The sequence below is a fragment of the Numenius arquata genome, chromosome 6, assembly GCF_964106895.1.
Source record: "Numenius arquata chromosome 6, bNumArq3.hap1.1, whole genome shotgun sequence".
Lineage (NCBI taxonomy): Eukaryota > Metazoa > Chordata > Aves > Charadriiformes > Scolopacidae > Numenius > Numenius arquata.
The window spans coordinates 21173258-21196409 of record NC_133581.1 but is presented as its reverse complement, the minus strand read 5'-3'; the positions used below and the strand labels follow the sequence as shown (position 1 = coordinate 21196409).

Sequence of the window (23152 nt, the reverse complement as noted above, 5' to 3'; positions counted from 1 at the left end):
CTCATTTCTTCCTATCTCCACATCACAGTTTCTCTGTGGTCTGTTGGGGAGACTAGAGTAAGTCACACATTCTTGATGGGGATACAGACTTCTTCCCAGCTCAGAAATAAATGTTCAGAGGCAGAGCTTGGATTTGGGCCCATCTCTGGTTGTATTCGTGTTTGTTGAGAAGTATTTGATGAAGCCAGTCAGAATGCTCTTCTGGAGCTGGGTGAAGCTCTCAGTCAGCAGAGTCAGATCATTTCAGATCAACTTGAAATAAAAGGTGATAGTTAAATTGTGTGGGAAATCTGTCTGTAGGGGGAAAAGCGAGAAAACGAGGCAAACAGCAGAACTGAGACAGTTAAGGAGAAGCAGCTGCTGACAGCTACTGTGCCTGCTTTGGCAGCTAAAGCTGAAGCAGTCCAGAAAGTAAAGCAATGCCCCAGAAATGTTGTAGGGTCTCTAATACCTGGATGAATTTCTGAATGGGATCTTGCTGGTGAGCTCCTGTTGGGAACGTCCTGCAATCCATGGTTCCAGTTGCAGCTGGCCCTCCTGGACAGGGTTTCTTATGCACCCTTCTGCTCTTTGGACTTGTTCAGTGTCACATTTAGGAGACTTCGAGCCTTTTGAATAGCTGAAGCATCTCTTGACAAATATGTTTTGCACCTTAAGAGGAGTTAGACTGATGATAGCAACTTAATAACTGTGCTTCTGGAGGTGTATAATTGAACGTTGTTACAATTGACACCCAATTGACACATTTGTTTAGTTGTTTTCCAGTGTCAAGTTGAGCGTATCACTTCAGTTTGGGGAGAATCAGCTTCTTGTTTACTTTTGCACTATAACAGGACAATTAGCTGCAGGTTTGCATGGGCCTTCTTCACAGTCAGAGTTGAGTGGAAAATAAATCCTTACAAAGCCCCAAACTAGTCAGATTGGTACCAGCCCTAGAAGAGTTCCTTTTTTCTTTTTTTTTTTTTTTTTTTTTTTTTTTTTTTGAGTAAAATCGTATCCACATAAGGCTTGTATATAGGTTTCAGGTCATCACTCAGGGAGCAAAATGTCCTTTTGGTGTAGCCATCTCTCCTTGAAATTAGTGAGAGCCAGGTTGTTGTTGTACTTGGTTAAGTACAGTCTTTTCCAGATAGATGAAAATGGGTGAATCTGGGTCTCTCAGATATTTCCCAATATATCAGAATTCATAAGAGAGGAGATGGAACAATCTGTCTCAAATCAGCATTACTAAGTGGAGTGTCAGGGCAGCCTAACCCATGTGGGTGCCTGAGCGGTTAAAATAGGCAGGTGTGGACCTACAAGCAAGTTCCTGAGCATAGAGAGAATGTCAGTGGCTTAACCTTCCCTGTGGACTCCAGAACAGCGTGTCACACCCTTTATCCCTCCTGGTAAGGGACCTTGTCTCTCCTAAACTGATTAGTTGTTTGGAATTCTGATGTAAATTGGACATAGTGCATGTCATGTAACAAATGGGATGATTTAGCTGTTTTACTGAATCTCCATTGTGCGTGCCAAGAGCTGCAGAAATGACGACTGAGGTCCAGTTGGAAGATGTTCCAGCTTGACATTGCTTTCAAATTAGAACATTTGCAAAGTTCTTCCAGTAAATGTGGAAAAAGGTTAGAAAGACAGCAAGCTGATCTTTCCAGTAAAATCCCATCATCACATACCACATTATTGCCTGTCATGCTTTTGCATCGCATTATTGTCTGTCATATTATCATCTCACATCAAAAGGGTTGTAGTGGGAGAAACTGGAATTCCTGGGCTGCTGTGAAGTTGAAGCAAACTTGGAGAGATTGTACCTCTGCTAGCTGTGCTGTGCTAGTTTTGCTTCTCTGAAAACATTTTGGGTGTTTAGTTAGATCTTTACTAGGATGTCTCTGGATAGTTATTAGCCAAAGACAGAGCTAGGATTGATACAAAATGATGATGCAGGCAGTGATCAGGGAAATGTATCTCCCTGTCTTCTTCCACACCCCTAGTCTGCCTCTCACAGTCTAAAAGGCATGTGAGTTTTTGGAAAGTGTAATTGTGGCAATTTTAATAATAGACAGTGTCGGGTAATGGCAGCCAGAGCACATTAAATCAAACAGTATCCATATGGGTCTGTCAAAGAAAGGCCAAATACTCTAGCTATCTGATCCTGTTGATGATCAGGTTGCTGCTTTGTTGTTACATTGGGATACATGGATTTCAGTTATTTTTAATAATCATCTGCTTTATTTAGATCCCCATTTTTCTTTGTGGAGCCTGCCTCAGAGCTATACCATCCACTACAGCTTCTTTGGACAGTTGTGTCAACTTTATCGCCTGTTTTTTCAGTCAATCCTGCAGGCTACTAAAACAGACAGTAAAATGACCATGAGGCTGCTCTCCCAAATTGTAGTTTAAATTCACAGATGCTGTGTTGAAGTCAGAAGGGTTAAACTTCTATGAAGTGCAAGCAGTTTAGGCATGCTGATCCTGTGCTGTGCTAACTGTTGCTCATCATGTTTTCATGCACATGATTTTGGACTGAGTGTTAAATGGATGATTTTAGGGGGTGAAATTTCTTATCTGTTTATCAGCCATGCTTATTCTTCTCCACCTAATGCTTTGTTATAATTACAACTCTAAGCTCCTGCAGTCCCTGCAGAGAGAGCAGGGAACTGAAAGTATCTGCATTGTTTCTTCTGCTTACTGCAAGGCAAAGCAAAACTGGAAAAGTTGAGGAAGCACAGGCTGTTGCCTCCAAATTCCATGGACCATGGCTCAAAAGGCCAGTAGCATTTTAGACTTGTCACTCTGCATGTTGCGGATACTCTGCTGCTTTTCTGAGAACATGGTACCGAGCTGATACATTGGATGGTAAGATTATAAGCAAGTAACAGTCTGCAACTTAGTACTGGTCAGCAATAGCTTTTCAAAGCAGCTATAATGTGTTTTAGCTGTAATTTCATATTGAAATAGTTCCTCTTTCTGCAGATTCCTGGGGTAAATTCCTCAGCTGAGATGCACAATGTCAGCTTCTCTGATGTTGAAAGAACTCATCTATGCACTAAAGATCTAAGCTTAGATACTTTATGAGAGTGTGGAGATTTTGTGGTTTTCATCCATTTGATCTGAACATGCTCGTAAACATCCCAGTGGCTGAGTTTTCCTTCAAGTACTGGCAGTTTGAATCCGTGTTTGTGTAATTTTATGAATAAAATAGGCAATGCATGCGCAGAACACACCTGGTTTCTCACCACTGAGCAGTTCTTTGGACTTAAGTGCCCAGAGATGCTGGGGAGCTACAAGTCTGCACAGCGCATGAATCCCATGTTGTTCCCTCATGCAGTGCTTGCACTCAGAGTTTCATTCCCATTGCTTCCTCTACAACAGCAGCAAAAGCAGAATTCCTCAACCACCCTTCTCTGCTTGCTTCTTCCTTGCCCAGTTGTATTTTATCTTATTCTTCTGCAAGGGCTTGTGTGCACTAAATGTGTGAGCTGGAGGAATTGGGCTGTACTTACAGTTGAACAGAGGTTATTGGCAGAGGGCAAAAAAAGGTAGTTCAAGAATTTGTTGGTGCCATCAAAGGGATCATCTGTGGAAAGGAGTTGATATTGCGCTTTCTGTCTGTTGTTACAGAAACACTGCAGAAGGTTCAGGGGATAGGTGCCACAAGCATCACAGGTTCTTACAGACTGTTTTCTTGGGTACTTCTACCGGTCTGTTATTCAGTTCTCATTCTGCCTACCTGGGCCTCTTTTCCTGCCTATTTATTGCCTCTATTTCAGTTCCTTGCCTCTGGAGGTACATGCTGCTTTTTTCCAAGTCTCTCCTGGGATGGTAGCTGAAGCTTTCATCTCCCAGTTCATTATAACTTAAAATACATTAATTGCCCTATATTTTGTGTACATGCTGTATTTTGCAGGAAATACAAACTTTGTCATTTGTGAAGTAGTAATTCTGCCTAACTCATCTGTACAGCTCAGGGGCCTGGGCTTTCTATGTGGCCAGCAAGGAAGGCATTAGGCTCTTAACCTGGGCATTCAGCATCACCTTCTGGAGACCGTAACTCCTCTGTGAGCATTGGCTCCTAATTTAGGACCCAAGTTAACAGAAGTTGATGAGCCGTTTCCCTTACTGTATACCTGCTGCTTGATTCTTCTCACTTCTTGGCAGTGCAAAAGGCAGGAGTTATAATCAGCACTCAGTGAATCATTTCATTCCTCTGATAATTACTTCTCCCATCTAGAAATAAATGATGCATTTCCCTGCTTTCTGCCATTTATAGAGAAGTGTCTGCCTGCATTTTTTTCCCCCTCAGCCTTACTTTTCGCTCCTTTCTCAGTGTGAGACAGGCTTGCTGAGTCTGCCTCTGCTTCCCATTTGCCACGTGTGAGAGGCTGAGCAGAGGAACATTGTGTGCTGCCTCTGGACTCGGTGGGACTGACTCACAGAGCATCATGGAGTGAGGAATTGCAATCACTGGACGAAACTTATCAATGCTTAAACTCAAGGCACTGCATTCCTCAGGACTATCCAAAGATCACTGGTTATTTTACAATTTTTCTTTTTTTCCTCTATGGACCAATCATTAAATTGCCTGTGAGGTCTTCTGAAGATAAACATCGTGTAGATAAATGTCGCATGTTAACTCAGCAGTTCGGTACGTAGAATTCAAGAGAATGGGAAATTTAAAAAAATTCTTATAAAGGGAACTGATCTGGAAGCAGGGATGGTGATTAGAGACAGTATTTGCCAAAGCCTTGCTATTTTGTGTGACCATATGCATTCTCTGGGTCTGATTCAGCTTCTTTTGATGTCAGTGATAGACTGCTCTTGTCTTGTGTGGCAGTTGGATCAACCTCATTGAGACAAGCCTGTTCTCTATGCTGCATAATGTTTCTCCTTTTGGCTTCCAATAGAGACATCCATATGGAAGGAACAAGGATGTTTCCGTGCTCTTTCATTGAAATGTGTTTTCCTTTTGCATCAAATCCAAATGAATGCAAAAGCACTGCAGCTTGCAGATTGTGAACATTCCTTGCCTGGGTCTTGAGACTAGAAAAGTCATGGTGTTGAGGAGAAATGCAGAGATCAAAGCTGCAAATCTCTGAGCCAGCCCAGCTGTATGAAAGCTTTCCTCATTTTTGTGCTGCAGCAACAGTAGCAGCCACCCCTGCAGCCCTTCCCCAGAGCCTCCCTCCAGTGTGGGACCTACATCTGCTGGTGGCCGTCAGTTCCCAGTTCTTTATCCCATGGAAGGGAGTCACAGTGCAGAGTGATAGGGTTAAATGCTGCTCTAAGGCAGCTCAGGGTACCCTCACACATCTTTTTAGCTTGCTTGCTGTCTTGGGTTTCTTGTCACTTGTTATTCCTACTCCTGGCACCCAGAAACCAGTCTGTCTGGGCTGCCTAGAGCTCTTTTTGCATATCTGGTTTTGGGCTCATCCACCAGGGAGAGCATATATACTAAAAAAATGGTGGTTGTCTACGGTTTGAAAATTACTGAACATCTAGACAAATACATTTTCTCTTTCAATTTACTGGCTGAACCAAATACTGGGTTCAAATGCCAAATCAGCAAATCCAGGTTGTTTCAGATTGCTGAGAAGATCTCATTATCAGAGATCTGGTGAGGAAGTTTATTCTTTAAAAAAAAAAAAAGCCCACAAAGAAAAAAAAGAATAGTTGAGGCATATTTGTTCTCCAAATATAATTTCAAGACAAAAAAAGACCACCCTGAAACAACTTGATTTTGAAGCAAATGAGAAAAATAAAGAAACAAGTGTTCTTGAACAGCAAGCCAGTCATCTGAAGAAACTCTCACAGCTCTAGGGAAAGAGTTAAAATCCCTGTTGTGTCTCCACTGACCTCCACATTACACTGAAGAGGAATTTGGCCTGAGCTCTCTTTTGGTAGAGAATCTGAGTCAGAAAAGCAGCCTCTGCTCATGGTTCCTTGCTCCTCCCTCTCCTCACATCCAAGACTTCTCTGGGCCTGTTTCTATACTTAATATTTTAGGTCAACATTAGTAATGTTGAGTTTAACTGGGTTCAAGCAATTCAGTTTTACATTGTGTCTTGGAAAGAGGTTCACCCTAAAACTTTTCAATGTTTTACATTTAAAAAAAGGTTTCTTTTCAATTGATCGGCTAGTTTCTTCTCAGGAGTTTGGATACTATGCAGACTAATGTAATAACATTTGTTTTCACAAGGAGGCATATGTTTAAGCACTGTCTAACGTATCTGGGTATTTTGAAATCTGTTAATCCATTCTAAAACGCTTGCTTGACCTATACTTGACTTGGACTTACAAGAAATTTTATTATGCTAGTACAGTCCAATTAGCTGTGAGTAAGCAACAGCATTTTGCAAAGTTGACCATTTATTGTTGTTATGATTATCATATCTAGAGTTTACAAGTAACAGAATTAGTGTGCAATATCTATTTATTTTTCTTCCTGCAGAAGAACAAATCAATTCCATACTCCTCCCAAAACATTTTTTGCTTGAAATCTTTGTAGGAATATTTGTTGCTTAAGTTTTATCCTGTTCATTGCATTAATTAAAAGGTCTTTCTTCTAAGTAGCCCATGCACCCGAAGGTGTTCTCTCCATGCAGCGTGCGGATTGACGATGATAGTGAAGCCTCTAGAATCAGATTCCCTCTGGATGAAATAATAAGCTGTGGTTGCCAATTCAAACATTCTTCAAGAGCAGCAGTTATTCAGGGTTCTAATTAAAACAAAGATAAAATATTCACTCTTGTGCTTTTATTTGACTAGAAATCTTAGTATGACGCACTAACAAAGCAAAACTGTATTTTTACTTGTATTCTGAATATATGAACTTGCTAAGCAAAAACTCTTATTGCTGTAGTTGATGAATGAAGCAGTCTTGCCCTTCCAGGCTTAACAATAAAGTGTAATGTACAAACTACTTTTGTTTTCTTTTGTACAATGAGGAAATGTAATATACTGCCTAGAACAAAAAACTGATAGTCAAATGAACTGGGTATTAATCCAGGCCTTGCTCCCATTGAAAATACTTATGCCTCAACTGTTATTTCTGTAAAATCAGTGACTATTTTCTGTAACAGTGTGAATAATAAACCATGTTATAGCTTTCTGTTTTCAATTCTTAATTGATAGAGTATGTAGTACAATCGGAATTTCTTATATATAGTAGCTTGCATTGCAAAATATATTGTACTAAAACCACGAATTTTAGAGTCATCTTTAGATATAAAACCAAAAGCAAGTTGGTTTGAAAGCTTTGAACTTCCTGCATGATTCAAGTTTCTGCAAATTCAAGTCTTGAATTTGAGTAGGTCACATTTTGGGGATGATTTTCTGTATGAAATGGTTGGGAAACTGAAAGACCCTGTGTTTGAGAAAACTGAAGTTCTGAACCAAATGCTGATTATGAACTGTTTGAAGAAATAGATACAGAATGATCATTTTGCTGATGACACTCATTCATCTTCATGCTTCTTAGTTCAGTGAGAAGTTTAGTGAATTCAGAAGTTTTGAGAAGATAGGTTATTCCACCGGTACTTAGGCTGCTGAACGGTATTGGATCTCACTTAAATCTGGACTGTAATTTTTTTGTTCTGGTTTTCAAATGCTAAAAATTCAAAGAGAGCGGGCTCCTTTTTTATGTATTTTTCATTTATATCATATTTAGTGATTAACTATTCAAGCCTCTGTATATTATTGGCAAGATGAGTTTCCTTTTGGGAGATAGAAATTTTACATAAATTGAAACGAATAGTTGCTTAATTAGGAGGCAGTATGTGTTTTAAAGAACACTTTGAGGATGCAGTATGGTCAGGGCAGAAATTCTTCCCTCATCTTTTACATTTTCCAATCGTCTCTCTTGGCACTGCTGAGCTGAAGTGTTTATTCTTTCTTTACCTTCCCTCAGGCGAGGAGAAAAGTGAAGATAGCATCAAATAAAAGTTGTCTTATTGTGTGTGAGGCTTGTATGTTAAGAACAGTTATTTATTGCTATTCATTTCACCCTGTTAGTGGCTGCTATAGATTTATTAAATCTACTGATACACTTTAAAGTAGTTATGAGCCTTAGCTTTTATATATCAGTAATTTTTCCACGGCTGTGGATGCTCAGAAGCACATCTTATGAAATCTTTGCATTTTATTGTTTTAAGAAAAAAAAAAAAAAGCAGTAAAAAAGAACCCAAAGAAACTTGTCGACTTCATAGCCAAGTTCTCCTCCAAATACTTCCAGCTGCAGCTAGAGGGATGAGTCATGCTGAAAGCTGAGGAGCTTTTCTAAAAGCCTTTCACTTGGTTCACATGATTTTTTTTTTTATTTTTTTTAACTTTACATTCCTGTCTGTTTTTCTTTTCTTAAAAAAAAACAACCAAAAACGTGAAGGCGAGTCACCCAAGGAAAACCCGTATGAGGATGTGGAGCTGAAAGGCCGTCACGCGGGCCGAAAATCCCATCAGCTCTCTGAGAATTCCCTAGATTCTTTGCACAGGATGTGGACGCCGCAGGACAGGAAATACACATCACCTCCCCAGGTAACGGCATGACGGCGCCGGTCTTTCTGTGCTCAAAGCTTATTTAAAACTTTTGCAAGAAAATCAATCACGGCACAGGAGGAAGAGCAGCCGTAGTATGGAGTGATAGAGGGTATCTGGAAAAGGAGTGAGATCACATGCATAAATCGTTGCTGGGAACGCTCTCGGCAGCTTTAGCTCAGCTGCTCAGCACTGCCCTGCAGAAGCCAATCACTGTTTGTGCTGGCTACGGCTCGATGAGTTTAAGAAGAATCCTTCCACCAGTTATTTGTGAGCCGAATCTGGCCCTAAATTATTTGTATGGCTGCACCTCTTTGTGAATAGACTCTGTGTTTGCTGCTGGGCTTTTGGTAGAGCCAGGAGGGAAAAAGTCAGCTGCTTCATCTTGCCAATATATTGTTATGGGAGGCCTATTGTGACTTTGCTAATGTGAAGTATGTAGTGTGGCATGTTTTATTGTGAAATAGAGAAGGCCAGGTATGTTCCCCCAATAGATAAATTAATAATAAAATAATCAGAAAAACCTGAGTATCTGCATTTAGCAAGGCTAAGTTGTGTTTACAGCATAAAGTAAAAGACCAGGAACTCTGCAGACTTTCTCTTTTGTGGTGAATTTTCCAAAGCTGTCTGTTTTTCGTAAATGTTATGAAACGCCAGGTTCCTTTGTTGTTTATGGGATCATTGTGCTTATAAGGAAAAATACAGATTTCAACACATACTTAATTTTAAGATTCAAAATACCTTTTAAAGAAACTTTGTTTTGCACTGAATCAATAGAGAATTTGCAGTTGAACAAAAGACCATGACAATTTACATTTTTGTCTTGTAAAGAGACCTAAACCAAAACTGAATATATTTTCTTTCACTTCTTTTGTGTTTATGTGAGCATCACAGTCGAAGATACAAAAGAAGAATCCACCAGGATTCTTAGTATGCACCAAGCACATCATTTGTAAAACAGGTGTGTTTTCAGTAAAGCTACTGAAAAGGGAACAAGTGAAAAGTAGCAGTCAGGCAGAGTAAGGCGAAACAGAAACTGCAGTCACAAAGATAACCTCATAGTGAGAGACATACTGTGGATAACAATTATTTAGGGCTCTGTGTGTGTTAACAGGAATTGTGTACCATTAGGGTAGGAACCGTTATAGGTCCATAGTAAGATACTGTCCATTCTCTGTTTTACACTGGGTGACCAAAGAATATACAGATTAAAACGATGTCTGTAAAGTTGCTCAGTAAACAAGTACTCTCTGGTACCTTTGCAACAGGGCTATCTTTATTCTAGTAGCTTCTTTTTGAAATGCTGCCAGGAGTTTCCTGCCAGGAGTCAGTCCAGCCATAATTGCGCTGTCGTTGTGCTGATATATAAAGCGAAAAGATACTAAGAGCAGGTCAAGTATGGGCCTGGGTAATTCTCCAATGACCAGAAATAGAAAAGCCTCAATTTCCTGAAGAATGGCAGCTTTGGAAACGATTTATCACCCAGTTTTTCCAGCATAGCAACATAGCTGGATTAGCAACACGACTTTTCAGTCATGGATGATGATAAACAAGATGGAAGAGATCAGAAGGTCAGCAGGCTTTCAACAATCATCTCCAAAAAGAATTCCTTTCATTAAAGAATAGACTGCTGCAGATTTTCCTGGCACGCTGACCTGTGGTAAGCAGAGACCTCAGAAACACTGGCTTGTGGTCATTTTGAATCCCGCTGTGTCTTCTCTTTCCCATTCGTTACTTTCAGTTTTTGAAGTAATCAGATATAAAAATAATGTTTTATTGATGACATTGTATTTGTGCTGCAAAACCCACACGTACAGAAACACCTATACTTAATCCCAGATAATATGGTGCTGTAATAGGTAAGCCCTCCAAGTAGAACAAATGGGACATTTATTACTGCAGGTTTTTAGCTGGTAATACTGCTAATAGAATATTAGCAAATGCCAATTGACAGCTATTTGACATAATAGTACTTTTTTCTAGACATGCTGGTTAAGATTCTTACAGCGTTTGTGTTTGGGAGGAGAAGGCAGGGTCCCAGCCTTACCAGCCTGACAAGTAACCTTCCTGAGAGGTGGGCAGAGCTGCTCGAAGGACCGCTCCAAAAGAGCTCCAGTTTTTTAAAGATAGCTGTTACTTGGTGCTTAATCCTCTGCAAGTGAAAGAGATGGATCAGGCCCATTGGCTCAGTGTTCTGATGTCAGTCAAGCCTTTAAGTTAGGTTTGAAGGATCATAGAGTTGATGTGATGTAGGTGCATGGAAATGAGCCAAAGTTGTATTGTTTTCTTTGAACTTTAAAGTCTTAGGTATTGACCCCTGTCTCTTCATTTTGACCTTAAACCTCCCCTTCACGCATACCCTGGCCTGATGTCCTTGTGTAGCCACCATTCATTCACAAAGAGCTGCTTTTGCACCAAGTGTTACTGAGGAGGGGAAGAGTTCAAGCTGTTCTTGTTCCTGCAGCTACCTTCAAAGCCCAGCAGCCAGTCTCTGCGCATTGGGAACTGGTCAGAAAGGAAGAGCCATCGCTTACCACGGCTGCCCAAGCGGCACAGCCACGATGACATGCTGCTGCTGGCTCATCTTGGCATTCCCTCCTCCCCTTCCAGCCTCAATGAGGACAGTCTGAGTACCACAAGTGAGCTGCTGTCTACACGGCGGGCCAGGAGGATCCCAAAGGTACTGGCAGGGTGATCAGGCTTATGCTGAGGATAGGTCACCTGTCTGCAAGAGCTTGCAAAGTCTTATCCAGCCTTTAGCCATCACTGAAAGCTATTTTTGTATCCTAAAGGAAAATTGAGATCAAAACAGAAACAGTAACTCTCAGGAGCTAAGACATACTGTTTTTACATATGCTGTTCCGTGAAAATCCCTTCCTGAGAAGTGGGTAACTGCCCTGGTCTAAGAGTATCAAACATCTGATTGCCATCTTTGCACAGAGTTGATTCCAAGCCAATTCTCTTTTCCACACTTTTCTTTAAGCATTGTGGGTCAGAGCATTATTTTGTACTTAACTTTATGATTTTGAACGGGTGATGGCCAAGTAATTATTATATATAACATGCTGCAGTGTTTGAAGTGTTTTTTTTCCCTCCTCATTTGTTTACTGATCTCAGGAAAATAACTATTACTGGCCTAATATGTTTTCCTTCATTTACTCACAATCTAACCCGTCCTGATAACCCTGTTGTTTTGATGAATTTGAAGTAAAAATTAATTTTCCAATTTTCAAGGGGGTTTCCAATTCAAAATGCAATGTGAAAAAATCACAAGCCACCAAACAACAGCAAAACCCAACAAACCTTTTCTATTACAATAGCAATAGAGGTGGGGAACAACAGCCAATATATTTATTTTTGGCTTGTGAACAAAGTTGATTTTTACCGTATATTCAGCTCTTTCCTGTTCTTATCAGAGAGCATATTTCAAAATACGTAGCTGTAAATACTGTGACTAGAGGGAGATTTTTATATTCCTGTCAATTAGTCTGAAATTCTGTCTAAGCAGGGAACAAACAAAAAGGAGGAAACCCTATGTCCTTAATATTTACTGTATTTTTACTTCCTTGGAATATACTATTTAATGACACAAATTAACATACATCTGTGAAGGAAGTTACAGCGTAACTTACAAAAGTAGCTTCCCCCTCACCAATTTGAGGGACAGATATTCCTATACAAAATTATGTTTTCAGCATATAAATGTTCATGATAATTCCTAGGTTTGACCACTCTGGCTCCTAGAATCACATTACTGGAGAATCTCAGGGTTTTGTTGAGAAAATGTCAGTTATTAGAAGGAAAAACTCAAACCTGAGAAACTCCTGTTCTGTACCACCCCCAGTGATGCTTTGTGAAGCAATATCCAGATGCTTTAAACATCTGGGCTTTCTTCACCACTGGTGAAGGAGCTGAAGCAGACAACGTGCTGAGAAGCACAGCAAGGGGAGTGCAACATCCCAGAAGGGGCTCATTCCTGGTTCCTGATGCCTTGTTCAGTGCTTATGTGCAGGAGTTTCTGGGCTGGCACATGCACTCAAGCTGGGCAGGGTTTCATCCCGCTGCCTCTGCCGTGGTGCTGTGCAGATTCCCAGCAGGCAGAGCCAGGCACATGGCTGCAAGCAGAGAAGTTCCAGCTGAGCCTTGCTGGTGGGTTGCACATGGCTCAGTCGGCATGTAGAGGCAAAATCCCTAATACTGCTTCAAGTAGGAGAACAAGCCAGGATTTTAACACTTCAAGCTGTCCATTCTGGGCCAGACCTTCTTTCTCTGTTGAGGGGTTGCATGAGTTTTTGTTCCAGTCTGTGCTCTTGTTACTGACTTTCTACTGTTATCTATGGTGAATTAGTTTCTATCACTGAGTTTATTTCTCTCTTCAAGTTGAGGTAAAACAGCTTTTTCAAATTGTATTATAATTCTACCAGTAAAGCTGCTACAGAATGAGATATACTGTTCTTGACTCATAAAACGTGAAGATGAATTGCTACATATTTATGACTCTGCAGAAGTTATGATATTCTGTTTAATTGTGAATTCTTAGTAAACCCAACATCTTGTTGAAGGCACTAAACACAACTCATCTTACTAATAGTTTCCATCATCTCAGATTTTTTTGGATAGACAGTTATTATCTGCATTAGCCCTCCTGAGGGAAGTCATAAACATGATTACCAGGAGTTAAAATTCTAGCTAGCGCTGATGAAAGCCAGCTAAGACCAGCACTAGTAGCTAGCTTCAAAATACTTTTGTAGATAAAATTGGAGAAAGTAGATACAGCACCTCTGAAGTAAGGTAAGTGCAGCATGAGTTGGAAGAGGGAGGGAGGGAAGAGAAGTCCATATGGGCCAGATCCTTAGCTGATATGATACAAACTTCAAAACAGCTGGTTCACTCTGTACCTGAAAAGGCTTTAAAAAGTTAGGGCCATCTGCTTCTGTGCTTATTTGAACACACTAAAATCTCAATTCAGAGAAGTGCTGACACAAATGTTACTTTTATATTCAAAATCAGAATATGATCTTAAGGTCCATGAGAGTTTGGCAAAGTTGGATATGGCTAATGGATCACTGTTACTAGACAATGAAAGTGAAGAGAGAAACAATAGCATAGAGAGGAATGAGGTGGAAGAGGATAACAGCTACTTTTGAATCCTCAGGCTTATTGTGCTTTTATTGCAAATGTCTGCATGATTTTTGAAAATGGGATTTAGGTTTCTGAGTTATTTAATTGTTTTTTAAAATATATACATAGATAAAGGAGTGAGATTCAAAATAAGTAATTAAAACAAATGGGATTCAAAATGAGAGAGAGAAGAAATGCACTTTGAAATAGTAAAGGTTTTGGGGGGTTCAGCTGGCCTATCATCCATGTCAAATTCTTTGTTTGGATAGGTTAGTTAAACAGTTAAACACTGACAGAAAAGTGTTTGGTCTTACTGATTCCTCATTTTCTTATTTTGCAGCTTGTCCAAAGAATCAATTCCATCTACAGTGCAAAAAGAGGAAAAAAAAGGTTGAAGAAACTTTCTATGTCCAATATTGAGACAGCATCCCTACGAGGTATGACACAAGCATCACGGTTCAGTAAATCCATTTGAATATTACAAGATTAACAGATTCCCTTCTTTCCTCCACATCTACCCTGGGCTCTATGTTGTTTAGAACTTGTACAAACAATGATAACTTTGTGTCTGCAAGAGGAGAAAATGGGGATGAGCTAAAAATAAGCAACAGTCTCAGCATTGTCTATCCCACTAATCCCATGATCAGATAGATTTACCCAGCTTCTTCTCTAGTTCATTTTTTGAGTAATTTGCATCTGTAAGTTTAGTCCAAAATTCACAGTTTTGACTTGTAATTCATTCATGCTTTTTCCTGGCATGTGAATATAACTCACACTGTGCTTCAGACTGCTCCTGGAAAAGCAGGGGCCAAAAAGAAATTCAGGCTATGTGTGTAGTAGTAAAATAGAGATTTAATGGTGAGTACGTGTCAGAAATACATCTTGTCATAAGGTTCCTTTTGCATCTTACTCTCACTCAGTTTGGTGAGTTCTGGTGACTGAAAATATTGCCCAGACAGACAAAACTCATAAAGCTTATTTTGACTCCAAGTGCTGCATAATGTTTTTTCCAAAAAAATTAAGGTCTGAAAAAGTAGTAGAAGGGTTACAATCCATTTTCCAAATGACACATTCACCTCTATAGCTTAGCATAGTTGGAGCTTCCGTGCGACCAATTGCTGTAATGGAGAATTTGCACTTTCATCAAAATGAAGCTCTTATTCTCAAGCAAAAAATGAAACTTAATCCAAGGAAAACACAATCTAAGGAGTCATTCAAACTGTTTATTTCAAGATGTTTTAAAACTGAGGAGAGAGCATGTGTGGATCACAAGGCTCAGTGTGAGATATGATTTTTCCCAGCTTTGCCACAGTAAACCAAGTTTATGTTTGCTTTGGTTTTGCATTAACTGATCCCTCTGATTCCTCTGCAGATGAGAACAGCGAGAGTGAGAGTGACTCAGATGACAGGTTTAAAGGTAAGGGATCAGCCTTCATTAACTTCAAGTCAACCACTGTCACAGACCTTATCAATGTACATTCTCCTGCTACTGCACGTTGTTCCTGTCCATGGCCTTTATTTTCCTTCCTGAGCTATGCTAACTCCATTACTGCAGAGCTCACAAAGTTTCCAACACAGGAGCATGAACGTGGAAAGCAAGGACAAAATGAGCTGTGAGGATCTAACAAGGATTTGGCAACTGTGTGATATAATGAAGAACAGGACCTTTGATAGAATTGCTTTGTCAGCCACTTCACAGATGCTGATGTTTTCCAGACTGACTACTGGGTGCAAACTTAGAGGGATGAGATTGGATAAATATGTTCTCTTCTTATTCATACACTGCTTTAAGTGTTTAGTGCTAGCTGCTGCTGGAGGCAAGATTCTGGGTCTGATCCAGCATAGCGGTTCTTATACTCTTTTATAGGTCTGCAGTCTCTGAATTGTAGAAATTCCTTTATCAGTGTACAGCACCTGCACAAACTCTGCTTGAGCCAGGCCAGTAAATTAGTCCCTCATTTTCAAGAGTCCTGATACACAGAGAGAACTATAAAAAAAGTTGAAGGCAGCAACAACAGATTTTATTACTAAAAATCTATCATGTTGTTAGTAAGTGAGGGGAAAAAACCCAAGAATATGGAACTGTGGTTATAAGATAAGGGAGAAGCATTCATGTCTATCTGCGGCAGATGTCACCTGTTCATGCAGGAAACCTTGCTGGAAAAAAATGTCTTAGGGAAAAAGATTTGTTCCAGATAGTTGGTGGTAAGACCACTCAAAACAAGCTGTATGACCATTGTACAGTGGTGGAACAAGACTCATTGCTCCTTTGTAGATAGGTACCAGCCCAAAAGTGCTTTGAGTTCTATTTCTCTCTGTGTCAAAAAATATATGCTTTTACTCACAGGCCATGGAAGAAGAGAGACAGGACCTGGCCTCTCTCTTGTTATTGGGAGGATATTCTTATTTCACTGGAAACTGGGAAGCTTTTTCCCCCGTTGTTGTGGGATGGAGGATTTTCATTCTGATGGCTCCTTAACTGACTGTTCCTGCGTGACCTTATGTTTACACTGATGCTCTCAGGGCATCCTGAGCCAAAGATCCAGTTGTCATGTGTAGCATGACATGATCCATTGGGTCCCCATCTGTTGGGGTGGGGTGGGCTCTTTGGCTTCACCTCTTGCAAATATGAAGCACTGGCTGACAGTGCAGACTATCTCAAGGCAGGACAAGGCAGGTTATTTCTTGGGATTTAGCTTCACTAGTTGTGCAGTCACATCAGGACCCAAGTGCTTTATCAAGGTAAGTTTTTATTTTCGTGTTCTTGAAACAGTTGTATGATGGCTGGTCATCAAGGGCCTTCACCCTCTTTCTGTCAGTTACTGCTGTGATCAAGTACTTGTGACATCTTATTTCTCTACCCAAGGGACAGTCTGCCTTTTCCAAACTCTGAGCAGCATCAGTGAATATAGCCTTAAGGGACTGACCTGTGCTGCTAATAATCCATTTGCCATTGCACAGAGATCCTGGTGTGAAGAGGTGGGGAAGAGCATGTAGGAAGCTGGTTTTCCTTGTCTGTTTTCACTTACTGGTCTACCAGAACTGGTAATGATGTTACTGACTAGTCCACCTTAGATGTCTAGCAACAAGTCACTGGATCAAGATGTATCTTTGAATCAGGACTGGATGTGACCATGAGTCTAAGGTTGCCTCTCAATTGAATTGGCACAAACAAAGCAATCCCACAGGAGGCAATTCGCACCTTTTTCCTGTCCTTCCTTTCCCCCTTCCCTGGAGATAGTTCTGTGGCTTGTATGGACTATGCCTGTGCTGTAGGGAAAGAGAAAAATACACCTTCAGTGGTTCTTAGCATAAAGCTGTGCTACGTAGGAACAGGTCACAGAACTGTTCTTCATCAACGTAAACCAGGTCCAATTCAGGCCTGAGATGTGTCACCCTGGAGGCCCTAGTGCACTTGAACACCCACATAGCAGTTTATAATCTAGTCTTATGTGCAAAGAAAAAGCAGACCTTTGGCTGGGTAACAATTATGAATTGCAAATTATTTTAGTGACTTAGTATTGCATCACTTCAGTACTAGGAGAGAGTTTTGATTTGTGGGTGCAATTAGCGAGGAAGACTACAGCATGAAGATTTGCTTTTGAAAGGAAAACATGCTTGGAATAATAGGCTGGCAAATTGAGTCCTTTGTGAATGGCTCTGGCTTACACATAGGCTTTACAGTCCCAGGTAACCATCTGTCTCTTTTTTTTTTTTCTTTTCTTTTCTTTTCTTTTTTTTTTTTTTTTTTTTAAATGCTAGCTCATACCCAGCGTCTAGTACACATCCAGTCAATGCTGAAGAGGGCTCCAAGTTATCGAACCCTGGAACTGGAGCTGATTGAATGGCAGGAACGGGAGTTATTTGAGTATTTTGTGGTAGTGTCACTGAAAAAGAAGCCCTCTAAAAACACTTACCTCCCAGAAGTGACATATCAGTTTCCTAAGGTAAAGTAAAAATTCTTATGTACAGTTGATGCTAAGATCAATAAAGTGAATAAGTGAGAAAATTAATAGAAATACATTTTTTAAATGGAGTTAATAATTCAGTTTTCATAGTTTTTCCAAAGCAATCTGTTACAAAGTGAAAGGCATAGAAAAGGTGGCTGAAAGCTTTCCCTGTTTACAAATTTATCTTTTTCAGTGCTGGAGAGTTTGGCCTGATGGTAGGTATTTTAAAGACTGTGTTTAAATTCACTAAATTCACTGTGTCTAAATATTTCACTTTTAACTCATTTTGGCTATATTAGGATTTGTTCCAGAACTCACTGAAGTCAATGGAAAGACTTTTGCTGATGTATGGCATTTCTCTTGTGCTCTTGCAGCAGAAAGGAATTTGAGTTAGGACTGTTTTAAGTGGCCATTCTGTAACAAGGGAGCTTTGGGCAATTTGAAAAAAATTTAAAAACCCCCAGCAGTGATTATTTCTATTTTACTAGCATCTGTAAGACTGTCCTGGGGTCATGCCTCATTCTGCCAAGCACAAACAGAGAGCAAGTTGATGGACCCTTGCTCTTCAGAGTTCATTAGTGACTCCCCCTCCTGAGAGGTGCTGTGAAGCTGGTATTAACAGTAACTGACTGAACCTTAATTTTCTACCCCACAGCTAGAAAGACCAACCAAGCAAATGCGTGAAGCAGAGGAGCGTCTCAAAGCTATCCCTCAGTTCTGCTTTCCTGATGCCAAGGACTGGCTCCCTGTCTCTGAATACAACAGGTAAACCCTCTGGTGCTCCTCTGCTGCACGGTGCTGATGGAGTGCATCTAGAGCAGCCGCAGGCTTGCTGATGCCCAATTAAGGAAGTAGCAGTTTGAGTCTTGGCCGCTTCAGGCTCAAGCAGCTGTATTTAATTGTTTTGGGGTTTTTTTAAGTTCTATATTATTTTTCTGCCTGCCTTACAGGCCTGTGTGGCTGAGTGGAAAAGGTTCGGAGGTTCCTCTCAGTTCTAAACCCAAAAGCATAAATGGAAGTATTTAAAATAAATCTTAAAAAGGACAGGGCCCTGCCCACCACCTGCCCTAGTCATTTACCCCATAATGCTGATCTAACATAGTAGAACACCTCTTCATCTGGCTCAAAGCAATGCTGTTCTGAGAACTTTTTTTGAGCTGAGCTCTATGCCAGCAGAGGACCTCTATTCTTCCTTCCCTCACAGATGAATGACTACAGGAGAAGGGCAAGGGAAGGGAGAGCCAGGCTGGCATTTACTTTTTCATTCAACTTCAAAAAATGTATCTTTTTTTTTTTTTTTTTTTGCCCCTGCATTGATATATCAGAACCTGTTGATCTGAAGGTGTAGAAGTAGTAGAATAGGCAGGAAGGATAGAATGATAGAATGGTTTCGATTGGAAAGGACCTTTAAAGGTCATCTGGTCCAACTTCCTGCAATGAGCAGGGACACCTTCAACAAGTTCAGGTTGCTCAAAGCCCCATCCATCCTGACCTTGAATGTTTCCAGGGATGGGGCATCTACAACCCCTTTTCCTATTGCTACAGGCCACTAAAAAGTCTGTCCCCATCTTTCTTAGAAGCCCCCTTAGGAGTACTGAAAGGCCACAGTAAGGTCTCCTCAGAGTCTTCTCTTCTCCAGCCTAAATAAACAACCCCAACTCTCTCAGCCTGGCCTCATAGAGGAGGTGTTCCATTCCCTCTGATTATTTCTGTGGTCCTCCTCTGGACCAATGAGGACTCCAAAGCTGGATGCACTACTCCAGGTGGGGTCTCCCCCTATTGCCCTAGAATATGAAATGGCTCCTAAAGATGCATGGTCTGAGACGTGTAAATGAAGTAAGATCTGTCCAGAGTGTGTCTAGAGGGACTTTCAATGATGACAAGGAACTAGCATTCACCTGCAGTTATTACTATAGCCAAGAGTAAATACGTATGGAACTTTTTATTGGCTTACTTATGGCACATGCAACATAACCATCTTATATTTTGCGTTGCTTTGCTGTATTATTCAGTATATGGATATACCTGAATAGTGACTTATTGAAAACACTGAAGCAGAAGCAGACAACTGTGTGGGCAACATTGGTATGAGAAGCACACAGCCCTGCCCACACAGCATTTCACCTCTTCTGCTGCTGCTCTCCTAGACAGAACTTTTCATGAGCCCACATTTGTGAAACAATATACGGCTCCCGTATACAGCTATAAGTATATAAACTCTGGCATTCCAGCACAAATTAAAAGTGTTTTATATAATGCCATTTAAAACTTGCAAAGCAGTCAGGAATGTTTCTCAGTCTTGGCAAAAAATCTTTCCCTTTACGTGTGCTGCTGTAATTATAGCCTTAAACTGTCGTTTTACTTCTCTGTCACAAATGGTACTTATCCTAGACAGGGATATAAAATGAGCTGGATTCTTGAAATTTATGTTCTTTCCAGATTAGAAAAGATTTCTGTACTCCTAGAGAATATCTAAGGTTCTCCCTTTAAGAACAAAGCACAGTCCAAAGACAGGATCTAACTAAAAGGTCAGGGAGATACATCATTTGAATACTGCCCTCAAAATCCGATTATTGTGTTCCTTCTGCAGTAGGCTGGGGCTACCATGGGGGCTGCCATGTCCCCATTCACTTCTAACTTCTAAAGAATAGAACCAACAATATACACAAAGGCTGCCATGTCACTGAAATTCAGCTCCCATCTCTTCCTATAATAAGAGAGTTGTCCTCAACTGTGCAGATATTTTTGCTCTACTCTTGATGAAATTTGTCCACAGAGCATTTCGAGATGATGGGCAGAGGGAGAGAAGATCCTCCAGTGGGTAGTATCTCTCACTTGATAAGGCAGTATTGTTTTCTAAATGATCTACCTTGTAGCTATACTGTAGTTCTGATAGTAAGATTTGGGCAATTTATTTTCTTCTAGTGAGACCTTCTCTTTCATGCTGACTGGGGAAGACGGGAGCCGGCGGTTTGGTTATTGCAGGAGGCTGTTGGTAAGTTGTTTCTCACAACTTCAAAATGCAGAATTCTGTTAAACAATATCTCAAAACTATAGTCTGAACTTTGAGGGTGTGTCTTGTGGCTTTAAAAGAAAACAGTTACTCACTCTGAAATCTAGAAATGTAAGGAGCTCAAGTGAAATAAGAATTTGTAATGGCTGTCTCAATCAAATAGAACCCAAGTCTTGTAGGAAGTTCATAAGAAGGTGGAAAGTTTCTTGTGTGAGTGCTTACTTTTAAAATTCTTTATATTACGTGCTTTCAAGCAGAATCAGGAATATTACAACACTGCATGCAAAGGCAAATGTGGTATTTCTAAACATTTGTGAGTAGCGTTTATCTTTTGGACAGCTGCTTACATCTCCAAAGTCCTCTGCCAGTACTGCCTAGTCAGTCTGCAGCAGGGCCGTGATGTAGGTAAATAAGCCACCCTGTCAAGTATGAGGGCAACAACAGTGGAGAGCACACCACCATCACTGTTTGCTCAGGACCATGCAATGAGCTGATGCCAGTGCCAGGAAGTCTAGGTTCTCAGGCTCCTTTTCAGTCCTCATGACCAGGGGTAGTCAATTGGTGGTGCAAGCACCTGACTCAGCCTACCAAACAGCTTTGTCTCATCACCTGAAAAATCACCAGTTAGCTGATAAATTGAGAGCATGGCAGTGTGTGTCTGTGTGTGTGTGTCAGGGCAGGGGGGAGGAAACTGCACAAAGGCTTGCAAAGTGTATTAAGGCAGGTGAAACACAGCACAAACGGGGATTTTGCTGTCCATCCTGCAGACCTGACTGGATGGCAGCAAAGCATAAATCAGTTGGTTGTTCCTGCTCTAGCCTGTACTCATCACCGCTCAGATAGGTTTGGAGCCGGTTGCAAGTGACTAGGTGGGGAACCATGGCTGTTCACATTATAGTTGCCTACACTTGGTTGGAGAGCTTATATGGATGTTGGATGCTGAAGGAGCCTTTTCCGTACTCTGTACAAAATGAATGTCTGCAGCAGCATTGCAAACTTGTAAATAGGTAGTTCTGATCTAAGCGAAGGAGACACTGGCACTTTCCCCTTTCTTCCCTCTCTGGCACGATTTCCCATCTTTCCAGGCAGGGAGCACCTGCCTCCAGTAGCTTTCAGTCACTCCCAGTAGACAGAGCAACTCGATGTCGTTAGAACAGCACCCTCCACCCTGCATGCTGCCTGTACCTGACCCTGCTCTTGCCCCGCTTTTAGTCTATGGCAAAGCTCCTTGTCATGCCGACAGCAGATGCTCTGTCTGGGAGGTATTGCTGTGTGTGGTTCCTCTATTTGTAAGAAGTTTCGTTTAAACTAACATAACAGAAAACTTGTTTATCAATTCTGTGGGCGGTATTTGCCATAGGTAGCATTGCAGAGACTTGCTTACTCTGTACAACACTGTGTGTAAGTGTGGGCTGCAACAAGGTTTATGTGTGGAAAGGAAATGTCAATGAAGGGTTGTGTTGCAGTAAATCTAGGGCTGGTCAAGGGGTAATTTAGAGATAAACAAGTGGAGCACCTAGAAGCTATCCTTGCTGGTGTAAATAAGCCTAACAAGATGTAGGGCAACAGTACAATTCAATTACTTTTTAATGTGTTGTCATTTAAAATGATAATAAGGTATATTTGGGGAAAAAACCTGAGAAAATGTTAGCTAGAATTAAATTATAGAATTTTTTCACTCTACCAGGTAAAGGTGGTTTATGAATTTTATATTTCTGGGAATGTTAGTAAGTTTGGAATGATGCACAGAGCTTACATTTGTGAAATGCAAAACAGTTGATCCTGGATCAGGCTGAAACTGAAAATAATGTTGCTGAAAATAATCAGCAACAATAAAAAAATGATGTATACACAGAAATGTTAAATTAATTTGTTAAAGAAGGACTAATGTAGGCTTTTTTTACTCATTTAAGGCTCGGTGAAATCCACTCTACATTGAAGGCAACATAAAAATGGAACACTGACTTTCAGCTAGTGCGGAAGATAGGTTAGCATAGTAGGAAATATCAGGAACAGAATTAAATCAGTACTACACACTTTTATATGAATGGTGTTTTGAGACGGCATTGGTGACTGTTTTTATCCTCCAGTATCTATGGCAAAAATCAATCAGCCAGATAGCAAAAAAAATTATTTAAAAAGGGGAAAACTAAGTACTGTCTTGCTAAATCTATCTAATAATTATAAAGCCAGTTATAAAGCTGCTCTGGTGGATCACTTAATTCAGGATGTTTCGTCTGGTTCCAGAATCTGACATTCAGAAGCTGACATGTTTCATCTCAGTGGTACAGCCTACTCAGCAGAGAAAAGTGGAGTGGTACCAATGTATTTTACCAGCTTATCCCTTTCTGGGGCAAATCCTGCTGTACCTTCTTGAGACCAAAACTGGTGCAGTCGAGGGCTTAGAAAGAAAGAAAGAGGATTTTGGATGCTGCAGATAAATATCTCAGCATTTCTCTGCCTGGGGAAATGGCAAAAGTAGCAGAGATCTACTGTTAATTGGATCCTACAGATAAACATCTCAGCATTTCTCTGCCTGGGGAAA

The 23152-nt window shown here is 40.6% G+C and overlaps 1 protein-coding gene across 1 annotated transcript in view; it reads left to right on the top strand.

Annotated features, from left to right (window-relative positions):
- The window catches only part of DENND2B (DENN domain containing 2B), a 99229-nt gene that overhangs the window by 33946 nt on the left and 42131 nt on the right, over positions 1-23152 (top strand). The window contains 7 exon segments of the mRNA XM_074149917.1: positions 8380-8523; positions 10988-11203; positions 13985-14081; positions 15017-15061; positions 17407-17591; positions 18250-18359; positions 20520-20589. Of these exon segments, the coding sequence (XP_074006018.1) occupies positions 8380-8523; positions 10988-11203; positions 13985-14081; positions 15017-15061; positions 17407-17591; positions 18250-18359; positions 20520-20589 (867 nt within the window).